Source organism: Carettochelys insculpta, chromosome 21 (assembly GCF_033958435.1).
Source record: "Carettochelys insculpta isolate YL-2023 chromosome 21, ASM3395843v1, whole genome shotgun sequence".
In the NCBI taxonomy this organism is placed as follows: Eukaryota; Metazoa; Chordata; order Testudines; family Carettochelyidae; genus Carettochelys; species Carettochelys insculpta.
The window spans coordinates 22547025-22563337 of record NC_134157.1 but is presented as its reverse complement, the minus strand read 5'-3'; the positions used below and the strand labels follow the sequence as shown (position 1 = coordinate 22563337).

Genomic DNA, 16313 nt, shown 5'->3' with positions numbered 1-16313 from the left:
TCCCACCACTCTGAGGTGGTGGGCTAGCACCATGGTGATGGAGCACCTGGCAGCAGAGGACCAGGAGGGCCCCATGGTCTGGGGCAGCCCCTTCATCCCCTAAGGAGGGCTCCCGTTCCAGGAGGTGCTGGGAGGCCTCCTGCGCAGTGCTGAGCAGGGGTGGCTCCTGGCTCCACGACAGCCTGGAGGGCTTCTGGCTGCTGCTGCTGCTGCTTCTGCTGGGGGTCCATAGCTGCATGCATGGGTTCTGCAACTCTGGTGTCTATTCCGCAGGCCTTGTGCTGTGCAGGCCGAGTGTGTTTGGGAGGGGCCCTTTAATGAAGCAGCTTGCTGTTGCCTCGGAAGGGCTAGTCCACCCTGTGACCCTGTCCACAGGCTTTCCTGGCCCCTTATTTCAAAAGAAGATGCTTTTGTGTGTAGATGCTCTCCTGGGGGCCCACTTCAATGTTGCCCGTCGCTACATTGACATCGAACATCAATGGCACCAGCCCTAGAGGATGTGTAGACGCTATGCATCCAAGTAGCTTATTTCAATGTCTCTACAGCGAAATATGCTACATTAGTGTAGACGTAGCTAAAATGTTTAGCAAGTCTAAACAGTAATCTCATTATCCTATTGAGATATTAGCTTGTTGAGGGTCAGAATGCACTCTTTTACACAAACTTTCTGACTTGGGAAAACTGCTTTGATTTCACTATTCACAGGAATAAATGGAGGTTTGTCATGGAATATTAAAATGTAAAATTTAATGCTGTTTTGTCTGAAAGTATCAGTGTATAGTATGTGTTATTTGCCAGCCTGTAAAGCAATGTTTTCACCAAAAGACTTAAACATAGCCCTTTAAATACCAAAAAACTCTGCTGGTGTTTTACTACATAATTTCAAATATTTTTACAGCTGTAATATAAACTTTAATTAAGAAAACAAGCTAAAATTAAAGGAAGGATTATGCAAGATAAGAGAAGACTGCAGCAGTATATGTTAAAGGGTAATATTGCCATGTGAGAGAGATAATGGAATCTTCATTGTTCATCCTTCATCTTCAGCCTAGTTCTGTAGCCAACCATCTTTTCATTTGGATCATACTCTAACAGAGACTCCTAGTTTCAGTCATGCAACATTTTTTTTTTTTTTACAAATATTTATACTCCTTTGTCAGTTTTAAATTTCTCATAATTTATTAATATCAATAAAAACAGAAGGTGGCTGCTAAATGGAACTCAATCTGGGGTCATTGGCATGTTAAATTAAAGAAACTGATCTCTTAACAATGATGTAAGTACCAAAGGGCACGAAGATTGTAAATATAGTTGCTTACTCTGTGGAAACTAATGTGAGATTTATTATTGATTTAAATACGTGTGGGATTTGGCTTGATGCCACATTAATTATCTTCATGGGAATATTGACAGAGAGATGGCCGTGTTAGTCACTATTCCATCCAAACAAAAAAGCAGTAATGTAACACTTTAAAGACTAACGAAGTAATTAATTAGATGTTGAGATTTTGTGGGACAGACCACTTCTTCAGATCTATAGCCATACCAGAAGAAACTCCATATATAAAGCACAGAGGTCCAAAAATTGTTATCAGGGTTGACAAATCAGAAAAATTATAATCAAGATTGGCAAATCAGATGAAAGAGCACAGAGGGGAGGGTGTGCGGTGGAGAAGTAAGTGTTAGGTCAAACATCAAAGTATGTGAAAGAGTCCTTGCTTTATATGTTGAGTCTGTTCTCGTAAGGCTATACATCTGAAGAACCAGGTCTGTCCCAAGAAAGCTCATCACCTAATAAATTATTTTGGTAGTCCTTTAAAGAGCTACATCTGCTTTTTTGTTTTCATGGGAATATGGCATGGCAAGACACATTCTGATCCATTGAGTGTGGTGTTGGGATTCAAATGAGAAATGATCTGAAGAGCATTGTGGAACTCTGATTTGCTCAAATGAACCTCCTGGTAAGCTTTTCCTTCTGTGAAAAAGTAGTTTTTTGTCAATTATAAACACTAGTGTTTATTGTGGAATATTGTTTATATATCTTTTCACTGTTAAAAATGAATCCAAGGAAATAACAAAGTAAATATTTCTTTAAATTGTACCTTCACCTCTATATGACTAATTTTGTGTTTGTAATTGTCACATTATCTTCCATGTGATGGTATAAATCATTAGTGTACATCAGACATGTAAATATAGTAAAATTGCAGTCCATGTTTTGTCCTGCTTTTTGATTTTTTTTTTAAATTAATATTCATAAAGAAAAAAATTTACAGCTCTTATGTTACCAAGTACTACAAATTTTGCAGGATATTGAATAAAACTGTGACTTTTCAACTTGTCATACCTGCAAGGCTGGACAATACAAAAATGGACAATTTCACATAGCTGTAATATGGACAGGTGGAAGTAACAATGACAATAAAAAGTCATACACATATAGACAAGAATATACCAGAGAGAGAGGGGGGGGAGCATGAAGTACGGGGGGGACGGGAGAGCTTTGGTGGAATAGAAGTCTGGCGTTATTTAAGCAAAACAGTCTTTATCCAAATGTATCAAAAGATGAGAAACAATTTCTTTGATTTAATAAAAGTTCTCTACTTTGATATGCTATTTTTCTTTTGCTGTTAACTGAGACAGATCTGAATACCACTGCTTTATTCTGGACGTAAGCCTTATTCCTCCATTTTTGGAAAATCATGTACTTTATAATCAACGTGGCCCTCAAGTATCAAAGTCTTTGTGGTGGAGTTAAATTCAGCATAGTAGGTACGTAGCCAAGGATGTAATTTTCATCTGAGGTTTAGTTGCTGAAACTAAGCACAGTTTTCACTCATGTCCAACTTTTCACAGCTACAGTACACCAGTATTCTTCCTTTCTTTATTATAGTGCCAACAAACATCAGTGGACAAGGACCACATCTTGCATGACTTCTCTGGAATCCACTACATTTTGAATAGAATCTTTCGCAGTATATCAGGCGTAGCCTGAGAGCCACTGAAGCATTTTTAACATTCCATAATATGCACTATCATTTGGGTTATTTTAAGGGCTTTGCCTTAGCACACATTCACAAAGGATTTCACACCAGTGGAGTTCCTCTTAATTAATAAAGCAAGCATAACTGACATGGGCATACGAAGTTTATGAAGCATATCCCAGTAGCTCAGAAGTCTCTAGCAATTCTATGACATCTGGTCTAAGCTGATATGTTAGCAAGTATGTTAGTTGCAAGTATTTCCATGCCAGTGAGCCTGACAGGTTACTCTGATTGCTTCCATGTTAGAAAAGAGAGAGGCCCCTCCTCCTTGACTAACTGGGAAATCTACAAGATGGCCTTTTTCTACCATTTCTCCCAAATTATAGTGTTCCCCTCTCAATTTGCAATTTTGGGGTACCTTTGCATGATGGTGAGGATGAAATTGGCACTCCATGCAAGAGAGGATTTGGGGTGATAGCCATCCCACATTTCCTGAGAAGATGGCATGACAGCAATACAAGTAGCAGAGGCAGCCTTCAAGAAATAGATTTTTAAGAGTTCTGAAGGCTTTCACAGTGAGCTGTGTGAATTCTGATTACCTGGCTGAAGAGGAATGGAGCACTGGCCATAGTGGCTATCTGGGCATGTTAGGGGAACCCCCAGGAGTTTTCTAAAATAGACAGAACAGACTGTTGGCAATAAAGGAATTATGAGGTATGAAAGTCCCTTGGGCAAGTGAAAGATTTTTGATGCCGAAACTGTTCTTTTCTGGGATATTTGTCATATTGTGTGGGAATGCTATCACTTTCTTGTCACTAAAGTTTTTGGCAATAACACTTTTCAGTGTAGACATACCTATAGACTATTAAGGAAGTAGCTGCAAAGTTTGTTGGATAAGCCATCTGGTCTGGGGCTTTCCACACTTGTATGTTCTCAGTCACCTCAATTAACTCCTTATCTGTTAGAGATGCGTCAAGGTTTCTGTGCTGGGCTGCAGTAATTTGAAGTAATATAGTATTTTTTGAAAAATTGATCAAAAGCATCTGTGGAGGGAGTTTGCCTAAGCTGTGCATATGCTTATAGAAATTAAAGAGTGCTTTATTATCTTTAGTTGATGTACCTAATTTGCCATGTTTATCATGGATGCATGTGTCTTGTCTTAGGTGGTAAGCCAGCAACTTAACAGCTTTTCATCCAATTCTTAGAAGTCCCGCTTGAGTGAAAATAGGATGAATTCAGACTCTGAGTATGTTTTTATTAAATGAATTCAAGAGCTTTATTGAGCAAATATTTCAAAGAAAGATTACATAAGGAGCAAGGTTGTGCTAGCGCAGGGATAAGGAAGCAAAAGAACATTAATACCTATTAGAGGAACTCTCCTTGTCCCAGATGAAGGTGAGTAGGTATCTAAATCACAGTCTAAAAATCCTTGGGGTTGCTATGCATAGAATGAAAAGAGTCTTAGGGTCTTTTGTCCTCTTCGGTCTCACAGAAGACCTGAAAAAGTAAACAAACATAGTCTGTTTAAGGGAGGAAGCAGATGCTTCCTTGACCTTGTCCCTCATCGGTCATCCAGCTATGTCTGCATTGTCTCTTGTCATCAATGTTGTCTCATTTTGTGGCAGGAACATAGTACTGCAAGGAAGCCTGGTCTTGATTGGTTGTCACTGTCCCTCATTGTTGCTCTCTGTTGGTTGTCAGTATCTCTCATCAAAGGTCTGCTCTGGCACCCTGTCCCTTGTTGGCTTTTGCATTGGTTGTCAGTATCCTTGCGCAGTGGTCTCCTCCAGTGCCTGTACGAGGAGGAAGAAGTGGGCAATGCCTCTGGCTGTCTCTGTCTAAGTGGGCACCTTGTTAAACGTAGAGTCATGTTAAGTATAGAGCCCGTAACCTACCAGGGAAGGAGGTGTGAGCTCTCCCTTGCTGGGTTCTTTGTCAGTGTCCCTCATCAGTGGTCTCCTCCGGCACCATGCATGTCTACAATTCATCAGATCATAGCAAATCGGGAGATGGGGCTGTGGCTTGACACTAATCAAACTCTTAGTTTTTTTTAAGGGGCTATCATATTTTCTTCATGATCTCTCTTTTTTTGGCAGTTGCCAGACTTCTTAATCTACTGCATACATAGGCCTTGAATGTCTCCCACAGTATGATGAACTCTTTCATATCTGGCAGCCCCAGGCCCGGGAGGCTGCCATATATTTGCTGTTTTGGATAATAGAAAGGTATACTTTTGCAATGCATAACACACACAAGAAAAATGAGATTAAATATTAAGAAACAAAAATGTATGCAGAGTACTTTATTTAGCAACAGTAGTAGTAATTGTATACTGTATTTGCTGTATTTATTTGTATGTAGTTTTCCTATGCTGTACTTATGGAAAACATAACTAAAATTTACTTATGTTTAAAATACTGCTTATTTGAGAGTTCCAGATAATAGAATGCCAGATATGAAAGAGTTTACTGTAGTTGCTAAAAGATGTTGAAGTTGGTTTGCCTCCAAGAACAGGCTAAATTCTTTTTCCACAATAATTCTGAAATAAACTCTCCATTTACAGAGTTATTTACTGCCTGGGTCTGTTGCTATTTTATAGGGACATGATCTGAGATAGTTGTATTAATGGGTCAATTACAGAATTAACCTAGTTTCTAGAGTATTAAAAAATCTGTATGAAAGTAGGAGCCATATACCAAAGAAAATATGAATAGTCTTCATCCAATAGTGTTTTTGCCAGAAAGTCTACAAGAAAAGTTGTCAACACAGACTCTGGGGGATAATATTTATTTTGGTATCTGAATAGATATGGTTTACAGACCATAATGCTACCACCTCAATTGCTTGAAAACAATCTGTAAAGTTGCTAAAGGAAGTTATGTTCAGAAAAGTGATTGTAAAAACTATACCCTTCATTGCATTTAAAATACTTGTTACTGCATGTGTCTGCTCTGTGTGACATAGATTTACAGGGTTGTAGGCAGAGATTTGGTCATTTAACTTGCATTAATTTTAATGGAAGAAGTATGTCTCACGTCATACCTGGTTAGTATTTTATTGTTATCAATTAGAAATTAAGATTCATCAGGTTTCTGTTTCCTAGAACTCATGTTCAGATGCTTAATGGGATTTGGCTGTCTTTTGATAACAGCACCATTAACCTCTGGCCTTTATTTCACGTTTTTGGCAGCTCTCTCCATTTTTCTCACTTTTCAGTCATTTAGGATTAAAACCTTTCCTGTTAGTAAAGTCTCTTAGTAATTATTAAGATAGTAAACAAAATAAAAAGACACTCTTCCCAGTCTGTAGCACATCAGCATTCAAACTCTGATTTAAGGCAATCAAATCTATGGACTTGAAATGGAGAACAAAATAGTCTTCTGATGATGATAAGGTTCTCTCTCTTTCCCCTTTTGACTTCATGCAACATCAAAACAGTGCCACAGAGGTGATGCGGTCTTTAAATACTATTAAATGAGAACTCTCTCTCACTATATGCCAAGGCTCTAGTTTGACATTATCAATTCACTATGCTATGGTCAGGCTGTAACTGTAATGCTAATTGAACAGAGAGGCTGTTATGTCCACCCTTGACTTTTTTTGCCAGTCAGAGAAAGAACATTGGATATTTCTTTTTAAATACATTTTCTTCTCTTCTTACCAGCTTATAGAACCTTTTCTCCTCATTTTCCCCCTTTTGATTTGCTTTTTCAATTAAAAAAGTACAATATTCTCTCCAGTTATGTGACATTTATATTTCCCTTTTTAAAATATTAAAAGATACTTAGCTAAATTGAAAATAGAATTAGAAAATTGTCAAGACATACTTTAACCAATTTTTAGAAGGCACTGTTGTGGTTGTTTTTGGATAATTACATTATTACCATTAAGAAATGTATTGCAATAAGTAAACAATAACTCCATTGATAGGTACAGGAAGGCAAAGCAAGACCATTGGTAACAGTGGTCATTAAACATCAATTTGCATTATTGCTTCTGTTATATTTTTAAACATCTTTTTAATTAACTTTTAGAGATGCCTGCGCAAAATGACTTTAGTTCGTCCCCACCTTGAATTTTGATTTTTCTGCTGATTGAATAGGTACCATCAGATTAAAACAAATGTCACAGTGTCAGAATGTGAATTTTAGGCTACTTCTCCCTATTTCGTCAGTCTAACACTTTGCTTTCATGGAGTCATAGAATCATTGAAGACTATAGTTTACTTAAGTGAAAAAAGTGTTGTTTTTTTTTTCCCTTGCTGGAAATGAAAATGATGCGAAGCAAGCAAGTGATTTTTTTGTTCTATCTAGAAAAAGGAATAAATAGCAGAATTTGCAGTTAATGGCTTTTTATGTCTCCATGGCTAATCAACCTGATTATTCATGTCCCAGAACTGGAACGCTACAGTCCAAGTTCTCTGCAATGTTATCTTATAAATTCATTGAGTTTTATCTCTTTCTTTCTCCTTTTCCGCTAAAGTAGAATCCCTTCAGTTTGGCAGACTTTGGATCTCTTTGATAGGTACAATTGTATTCTTAGTTGTATATTAAGACTGGAGTTTAGATAGGCACAAAGCCCCAGTAGGGGAATTTCTGTTGATATTCTGTGGGAGTTAGTTGTTTAACTTCCTTAGGCACCTTTGAAAATACCACTTTAACATAATGGTTGAAACCAGTACAGTAGAGTCTCACAGTTCGTGAACTTAAGGTTTGCTAATTCAATTATACGCGAGCAGCCACCTCCTCCAGGGCCCCGGACAGGAGCGCTGGCATCTGTTGCTTTCCCTGGGGCCCCGGGCACCCACTGTATTCACAAAAAATCAACATTCACAAGGGTTCTAAACATGGAACCCTCCCGAATATTGAGACCCTACTGTATAAACTTTGCATAAGGTAGAAAGATGTGATCAGGTTGACGTTTTAAGATACATTAATCATTTGATATAACACAGCGGAGTAACTGAAGCCCAATATCATGTGTTCTTTGCTTTCATAAATATTATTTGAAACAATAAATATACATGTAGTGACCTCTTTGAGAACCTGGTTGCTGGGTGATGAACCATTGGTCAGATCTGGCATGGCAAATTTAACAATTATAAATTCACCATTGTGAATCTCTGTGCACTGGAAAAGCCTTTTTGCCCCAAGGCTAGCTGTGCAACTGCATGTTTTGAGAATGTTGTTAATGTGTGCAATATATCATTCTGTTTCAGACAAAACCCAGAAACAGCATTTGAAGTGTATGTTGAAGTGTCCTGTTCCGGGATAAGCAGCATTGGAGGAGGTAAAGTTTTTTTCCATTTGTACTCTACTTATTTTTTCTATACATTTTTTTTTCCAAGAGATCATGTAAGGTAATATAAGGTACAGTAGGCTATGTCTACACCTGCCCCCAACTTCGAAGGGGGCATGGTAATCAGGGTGATGAGAGATTACTAATGAAGTGCCGTGATACATCTGCATATGCATCACTTCATTAGGCAAATTCTACCCTACGGCAACTTCGAAGTGCCCATGGGTACATGGCATCCGGGCACTTTGAAGTTTGACTTCCCCGTGGCAACCTTGGAGAATTTGCTTAATGAAGTGCTTCATATGCATCGCAGCACTTCATTAGTAATCTTCCATCACCATGATTACCATGCCTCCTTCGAAGTTGGGGGCAGGTGTAGACATAGCCATAGTCATGCAAATATTAAAGTGTTTTCTCAAAACTTAAGGGCATATGTTACCATGTTGTATAGTTTTAGTCTTCGATTTTATTGCTCGAATATTCTAAAACTTTAAGAATAGGACTAGGTGCTAGGAAATCACGAGTTCTAATCCTGCCTTTTGCTCACTTCAGGATCCTGAGCAAATCACTCAGTTTGCCTCATAAACTGGGAATAATGTTTACTTCAGAGGAATGTTGTAAAGATTAAAATGACACTGCTGTTACAAGTAATACTGAAACTGAAGAATTTACAGATCTTCTGGATAGCAAGCTTTCTCTTGCCTCTTGTTTATGCATTGTCCAAGTCTACACTCCTCCTTCTTCTAACATCTTCCCTTTGAAGAAGTGGTTAAAACCTAGAAAATGGTTTGTAAAATGGTTTGATTGCTACTTTTTATTATCAAAAGTTAATTCATGTCCAAATAGTCTGCACAGTTTTTCCCACACCATGTTCTTCAAGCAAAAATGACTGATATTAGTATTTCAGAAATATTCTGAGGGTCTTCGAAACACAGAGAGAGATTGTAGATGATTTAACTTTTTAAAACTTGGAAAGATAGCAGACAGGTGTCCAAATCTGAAATACTTAATCTTGGAACTAGCACTCTGTTTAAGAAGTCATTCTCTAGTGGGATGTCTGATGAGTGATATGAAAAAAAGTGATATTGAAATCAGACTTCTGTGATTAGCCAACAATTCTTGGAGTGAGCAGAAATGGGGGCTGCTGGAGTTTGATGAACCTGAAGATGGATTGAGTTTTTAGGAGCATACCAATAAGAAGCTAGTCATCTCTAATTACTACCAGTCAACAACTTGCAAATTTATATATTAATGGAGACCAAATACAGAAACCCCCCTATTTACATGATTTTGACTTGCACATTACTAGGCTTAATGCAAGGCAAAATAGTGGCATGGAGCTGGGAACCAAGTTGGTCATTTTCTTGGCTCCCAGGAGTGGTGGGGAGCCGGGAACCAGGTGACAGTTTGGCTCCCAGCTCCTCTCCATTTGCAGGAGCTGGGAGTTGGGCTGCCGCCTTCTTCATAGCTCCTTGTCAGTCATGGAAGCTAGGAAAGCAACCAGCACAGCAGTGCTGGTCAGTTTTCCAGGTCCCCCAACTTGCACAAAATTTAACTTACAAGTGGTTGCCTGGGAATGCAACCTACGCGTAAGTTGGGGGTTTACTGTAGCTTTCTCTGTTTTGCTTTTTACTGCCATTTATTTGTCCTGTCCAAAAGAGTTATAAATATTGCTGCATAATCGACCGTCTCTGCCATTTGACATAATTGTGAGGATTCCATTTTATAACTAGTCTGTGTTCCTGCACACCTGAACTGTTTTTTCCATTGTCAGAGAACATGGAAAAAAAAGAACCATGAATGTTATATTGTACAGTACTAGTATCTGGGTATAATCTGCTCTTTGAAGTTTGCATCCCCCTGGAGGGATTAATTCCCTGCTGTGGAAAGGTGGGTTAAAAGCACTGCAACTACTTTACTGGTTTTTAATTGGAGGATTTATACATTTTGTTCTATAAACAAAGTGATTCTGTGGGAGTTGAATTTTTGGTTTTTATTTTGTATAGTGATATGTTTGTACTAGCAAAATCTTTATAAATTGTTCATTTTTTAAGTAATAGTAAACAAAGATTTGTGGCACGAATCTGATATGATATCTTTACGCATAGTTTTAAGTGATGTACATCGACTCAGTAACTTCTAAATTTATACACCTTCATTTAAAACATTTTTATCCCTTTCCAGACAAGTTCTTGGCCTGTTTATCCAGTCTAGTACATGTTTAATCCATGTTTTCAGTAGTTTTATGCTAAATGACACAAATATATTTGTTTTATTGTAATAAAGGGCAGCTGGAGAAGGCATGTTAAACAGTTAGAAATAGCAGCTGCATGAAGTGTAAAAGGAACAGTGTATCAGGATATGTAATTTAATGTTTCCCATACCCTGAATGGGGCTGAAAACATCTGATTATTTTGGGACAAACTTCTTTAATGTTCTGTCTGTATTAACAGCTGTTGACTTTTTTTTTTTTTTAAATAATACATGTTATTCTTATGTAACTTTCCTCTATTTTTTGACTATATGGATTTGAGAAAATGCTGCATGCTTTTAAAGCCGCTGATGTGATATACTGAAGGTGTGTCCACTTGTGCATTGGGGAAAGCTGCTGCCAGTTTGCTGATGGTAATCCAAAAGCATGCATGGTGAGATGTTTCTTGCCATGTAGAAAATGTCTGATGCATTGTAAAATGAAGCTTTTAATTACAATTGGTATATACTTGCTAACTGGTTCGTGACCAGGGCTACACGTACCCGATGGGTACTCAGAATCTTCCAGGGGGTACTTCAACATATCTGGATATTTGCTTAATTTTATAACAGATTGCATAAAAAGCACAGGTGAAGTCAGTACAAACTAAAATTTCATGCAGTGACTTGTTCATGCTGCTCTATAAACTATACATTGAAATGTAAGTATAGTATTTTATTCCAGTTGACTTACTTTCTAATTTTCACTATACAATTATAAAATAAGCAATTTTTCAGTACCTGTGTGGTGTAACACAGTTTGTATTTTATGCCTGATTTTATAAGCAGGTTTAGTAACCTGGAAATGTTGATAGCCACTGGTCTAGAACATAGAATCAGATTATGAAAGTTTATGGGTACTAATACAGTAAAGTCCTTATTTTCTAGAAATAAAAATATTGTAGTTTTGTGAAAAACTAAGTGAATAAGCATGTTAATGTTTTTAGTTATTTTTCTCTAAAAATAATTAATTTTCAATGATATATCACCTATGTTTTGCTAAAAGCCAGTTTCTAGGATTTAATTTATTCAAACTAAAAACCTACTCATATTGCAAAAAATCTGTTCTGTTTTGTGCTTTTAGGTCTGTTACTTCAGAACTTCTTTTTAAAATAGCGAAGTATGTAGAATTAAATATGAAAGTTCCATGCAGTACCCAGCAGAAACATCTGGGAAAAGAAAGAAACTTTCATTTTTTAACCCATGAATACTTCTTAGAGACATTTTCAAAAATAAACAGAAGTACTGGTTTCAGCTGAGATGCTTGTGGACACTAATAATTATAGAGGCCTTCATTATGTACTTTGACATATATTTTGGTTTGTGTGGGAGAGAGTATGCATTTTTATTTTAAATCTCCTCAAACAAAAATAAAAGTACTGCCAGTCATTTTAGTAGTGTACCAAAATTTTGTTGAGATGGTTGCTTACATTAGGTAAAAGGCTATTATGGCAAGAAAAAAATACATTGTGTGCAGAATCTTTTACTTTAGGCTTATGGTACCACATTTCAGAATGGTGAGTAGCTCTAGGAGGACTCGCTGCATGAAGGACCCATGTGGCCTGAAGCTTCTGTGCTTCAGGATTCTTCAACAGAAATTGTAGGTTGAAGGAGAAGGATGGCTGACCAGAGGATGAGTTCTCTGCTGTATAGGGTGGAAGAAGAAAAATCCTCCAAGTACACTGAAATGGGCAAAGCAAACACCTATTATAGTGCATAGGAATCCCAGTCATGGATACAAATCCTAGTATGCCAGAGTTCTGTACAAACAGAACAGAAGAACAGTCCCTGCCTCAAAGAGCTTATAACTTAAGCATAGGACAAGGGATAGATGATTACAGGAAGATGGGGGGAAGCAAGGAAGCAATGAGACAATATTATCTAAAATAAGACAAGCAAAGTATGGGGGAAGGAGTCTAACCCAGGCAGTGTGAACAATGTGATGACAGCAAATGTTAGTTCTTGAATAACTGTTTTTTGAGTTGGTTGATTTCCTTAGGAGGAAATCAGATACATGGGAATAGAAAGGGGAGGGAAGAAGGGTTGGGGACTGGCCAGGGGAGGAGAATATTAGGAAGGGAAGCTGTGGCATGAAATTGAACTGAAGAAACTGGTGAATGAAAGTGAGTGAGAAGGTTGGAGCAAACGACCTCTCAGCATTCTACAGTTTTCACTAGAATGCCCAGAGTCCTGGCTTTCAGTGGTCTGGCTGCTCCCTTTCCTACCTGGAGTCTGTGTCTGTTCCCTGAGCAGTTCTCATCCAAGGCCAGGTGGTAGGGTGGAAAGGAAGCACTACCAGGGCACTAGTTTCCCCAGTGCGTGAGTATGTGTACAGGGGTTTCCCCTTCACAGTTCTGGGCAATGTTTCCTGTAGTCTTTTCCATCCATATGTAGATTTTTCCATTCATCTGCAGAATAAATTTTATGTGCACTGAGGCATGTGTGAATGTGCACTGTCAGTGGAAACAAAAACCTAGCTTTAGGCACTTTGCTAATTAGCTGGGCAGCACTTGAAACTCTCCTGAGCGGCTACCAGCTTACAGGGAACACTGGTTCTGGCTCCACTTTATATGGTCCCTCTAGTTCTGCAGTCCCTTCTTTGCCCTCTTCTGTGCTTATTGGCTGGAAAGTTTTAAAGAGTTGGGTTCTGTCTGGAAGGAGAAATGGAGGATATTTGGTTTACTAAGTAAGAATTAGTCTCTGGGCTAAATCCTCAATCATGCTGTGTAGCCCCCCCCCACCAGGGCTGAAGGCGTTACAAATGGGTTTTTATGACTCCTCCCTCATATGTATCCAGCCATTACTCGACAACTGAGCCTTCAGTTTTGAGGTTGGTTTAGTTCAAATGTCTAATTTGCAAAATAAAAAAGATAGACTTCTTTATGTGAAAAAGGTCATGTTTGCTGTATGCCAACAGCCTTCCAGGAGACATTCATAACTTTTTTCTGTAACTGATTTTCTAAATTTTGTTCTTCCACATTTGTAGCATTCAATTCAATTCTATGCTTTTGGGTGTGTTAGCTCTTTCTTTTGTATACTCATCAACCTTATTTTGACAATGTAGAATTCCCTGTGAATCACTCTTGTAACCTTTGAGGTGTTAAAGGTGATATGAGAAACACATTTTGAAAGCCACTAGACAAATTAATCTCATTTGCCATAACACACATTTGGGTAACTATAGTGCTGTTGAGGACATGCATTTAAGGAAAAATAAGTAAGCAACCAGTTTTCCATCCTTGACCTTTTGGTGGTTCATTTTGACTTCAGGGTTGATAAGGTCAGGCCCTTGCTGAATTTATGATGAGTAATTTTTAAGACTTTACTATCTAGAATTACATGAGAACTCATAGCTAGTCCTATCTGAGCTTTAATCCCAATTGTGATTCTCTCCTAAACAGGTTTGTCAAGACTTCCTACTTCTTTACTTAATACTTGGTTAACGCAATTTAATAGGGGTTTTGCTTTTATTAGTTCCATTATACAGCACTCCTCTGAAGTTGTTACCATATGATGATAAAAATGCTGACACCTTCTCAGGAGTTATCTCAGCAGCAGAATAGAACAGGAAGAATAAAGTCAGCAGCTTATTTTGTCAAATATACTGTACAGAAGTATTCTGGTATAGGTTTTAACATCCCCTGTGCTTTTGAATGAGTCAGATGTCTTATACTGAACATTTCTTTCTTTCCAGGGTTGAAATTGAATGGGTAAAACAATATTACTTATTATGATAAATATTGTATTGGATTTAATAAATTTAGGGAAAGATGGAGGAAGACATTTCCCTGGTTAAATACTGCAATACATTAGAACTCTAAACTTTTTAGAAATTATTATATATTTCAACACTTTTCTTCTCTTCATGATATGACTTAGAAATGTTCCTTTTTATATTAATGAATCAAAGTTGTCCTAGAAGAAGAGACCTAAGTGTTCTGAATTAAAAGGAGTGCCAAAGATGTGTATTTGAAGTAAAATAAGCTGCTAATATAATACAACAAGGGACAGGGAGGCCAACTATTTATTCTACCAGAATGGCAGTCATGTTTTGCTTTCTTAACATTTCAAGTGAATTGAGAGCTATTAAAAGATGCATTTAAAAGATAGACATTGAGAAGGATAGCAACAACAATTTTATGGAGGACTTTATTCTGTAAATTGGGATCCTGGAGCTTAAGCTAAACTGTGAATGGCAGAAGAGTAGTATCTGATACTGGGTAACCTTTTATAAGTAGTTTGTGTATCCCTCTGCCCTACTGCACTGTAAAGAGAATTACTGTCTTTTGCACTGGAGAGTAGAAAGGTTATAATTCTTACTATTTTTCATGTTTTGCCTTTACATTCAGGTGTGAACAGACATTTTCTGCCTCTAAGGAAGAGTTGTTGTAGCCATGTTGGCCCTACAATATTAGAGAGACAAGGTGGGAGAGGTAATAAGTTTTGTTGGATCATCTTGTGTTGGTGAGAGAGAGAGTCACTCTGTTTCTCTCTCTCTCTCTAAAGCAGATTAATTTGGGAGCGAAAGTTGAACTGCTCCTACAGAGGCTAGTGTCTTGGATTAGGATGCCTATTTTAGAGGTTACAGAGTTGTAAATTAATCTTGCCTCTGGAATTCAAATATATGTGGCCTAGATACATGCTAATATATCATGGGATAAATAAGTGAGACTCACTGGCTGGAAGACATCAGTCTTGCATCAGCTTTACCCTTTTGATAGTTTTGTTATGCAACATAAAATGAACATGATCGAGAAAGTGGTAAGTGGATGATTGCCTTGAGTGCATATTGCTATTTAAAATCAATTGCAATAGATTTTAGAACTTGATAGGATCTTAAAAATTGTATCTGCTGTTTATCATTTGTATCTTCTGTCAGCATACTGGGTGCTTCAGGCTCTGCCTGCAGGCTGCTTGAAGTTGCCTTGGTTTAGGATGAGAAATTATATAATCTAAGTCAAATCTGAAGTCTTAAATGCTTTTCTCAGACAATGTCAAAACATATATGTACAAGCCCTGTGGGGCGAAGGCAGTCTATTTCGTCTCTTTCAGAACCAGTGTAGCTGATGCTTTATAAATGATTTAATAAAGAAGCAAAACTGTACCCAGTAACAGACTGTTTCTAGAATTTAACCTGGAAAAAACAGGTTTCCTTTCCCTTTTCTGAGCTTGATGAAAAGCAGAGAACAAAAGGGTTGTGCAGGGTATGTTAAACCAATAAATGTGTTGGCTATTCTATACTAAAGCTTCCGTTTTCCATTTTAACTTAGTTATGGTTGGGTATTGCAGTCTGTGTAATTGGTATGTGATATTTTATTGCTTATTGAAGTACCTTTGCGCCGTGGACAAACTCGGAATTGCTTTATTCTTTATTATTTTAAAATCCTTGTACTAATGTTTTGTTAAATTTCATTTGCTTTTTTAAATTGAAGGGGGAAAATGCATTTTATGAACTCAGTGAAGCTGACACCTCCAAAGGAGGGTTAATGTGCTGTACTGATTTCTTATAATAATGAGAAATTATGTAAAATGTAATGAATTGCATCAATGCTAAATTATATTGGAATTTTTTTTTTGTATTTTTAACTTTGACTATGAAACATTTAATAAGTCACTGTGTGTACCAGGGCAATGTTTGTGGTGAGATGTTTGTGGTGAGATGGAACACTCATAATAAAATGTTAACAAATATTTCTATTAAATATTTCTATATTTGCACAGTCTTTAGAATGTTTAAGAAAAGTGTCATACTGCGCTAAATTGAGTGAAAATCATACCTTT

At 37.4% G+C, this 16313-nt stretch overlaps 1 protein-coding gene across 10 annotated transcripts in view; it reads left to right on the top strand.

The window, feature by feature from the left end:
• DENND1A (DENN domain containing 1A) overlaps nucleotides 1-16313 on the top strand; it is a 406341-nt gene that overhangs the window by 15229 nt on the left and 374799 nt on the right. For all 10 annotated transcript variants that reach the window (XM_075015674.1, XM_075015669.1, XM_075015672.1 and 7 more), the window contains exon 2: nucleotides 8203-8273. In XM_075015674.1, the coding sequence (XP_074871775.1) occupies nucleotides 8203-8273 (71 nt within the window). The remainder of the gene's footprint in view (nucleotides 1-8202; nucleotides 8274-16313) is intronic.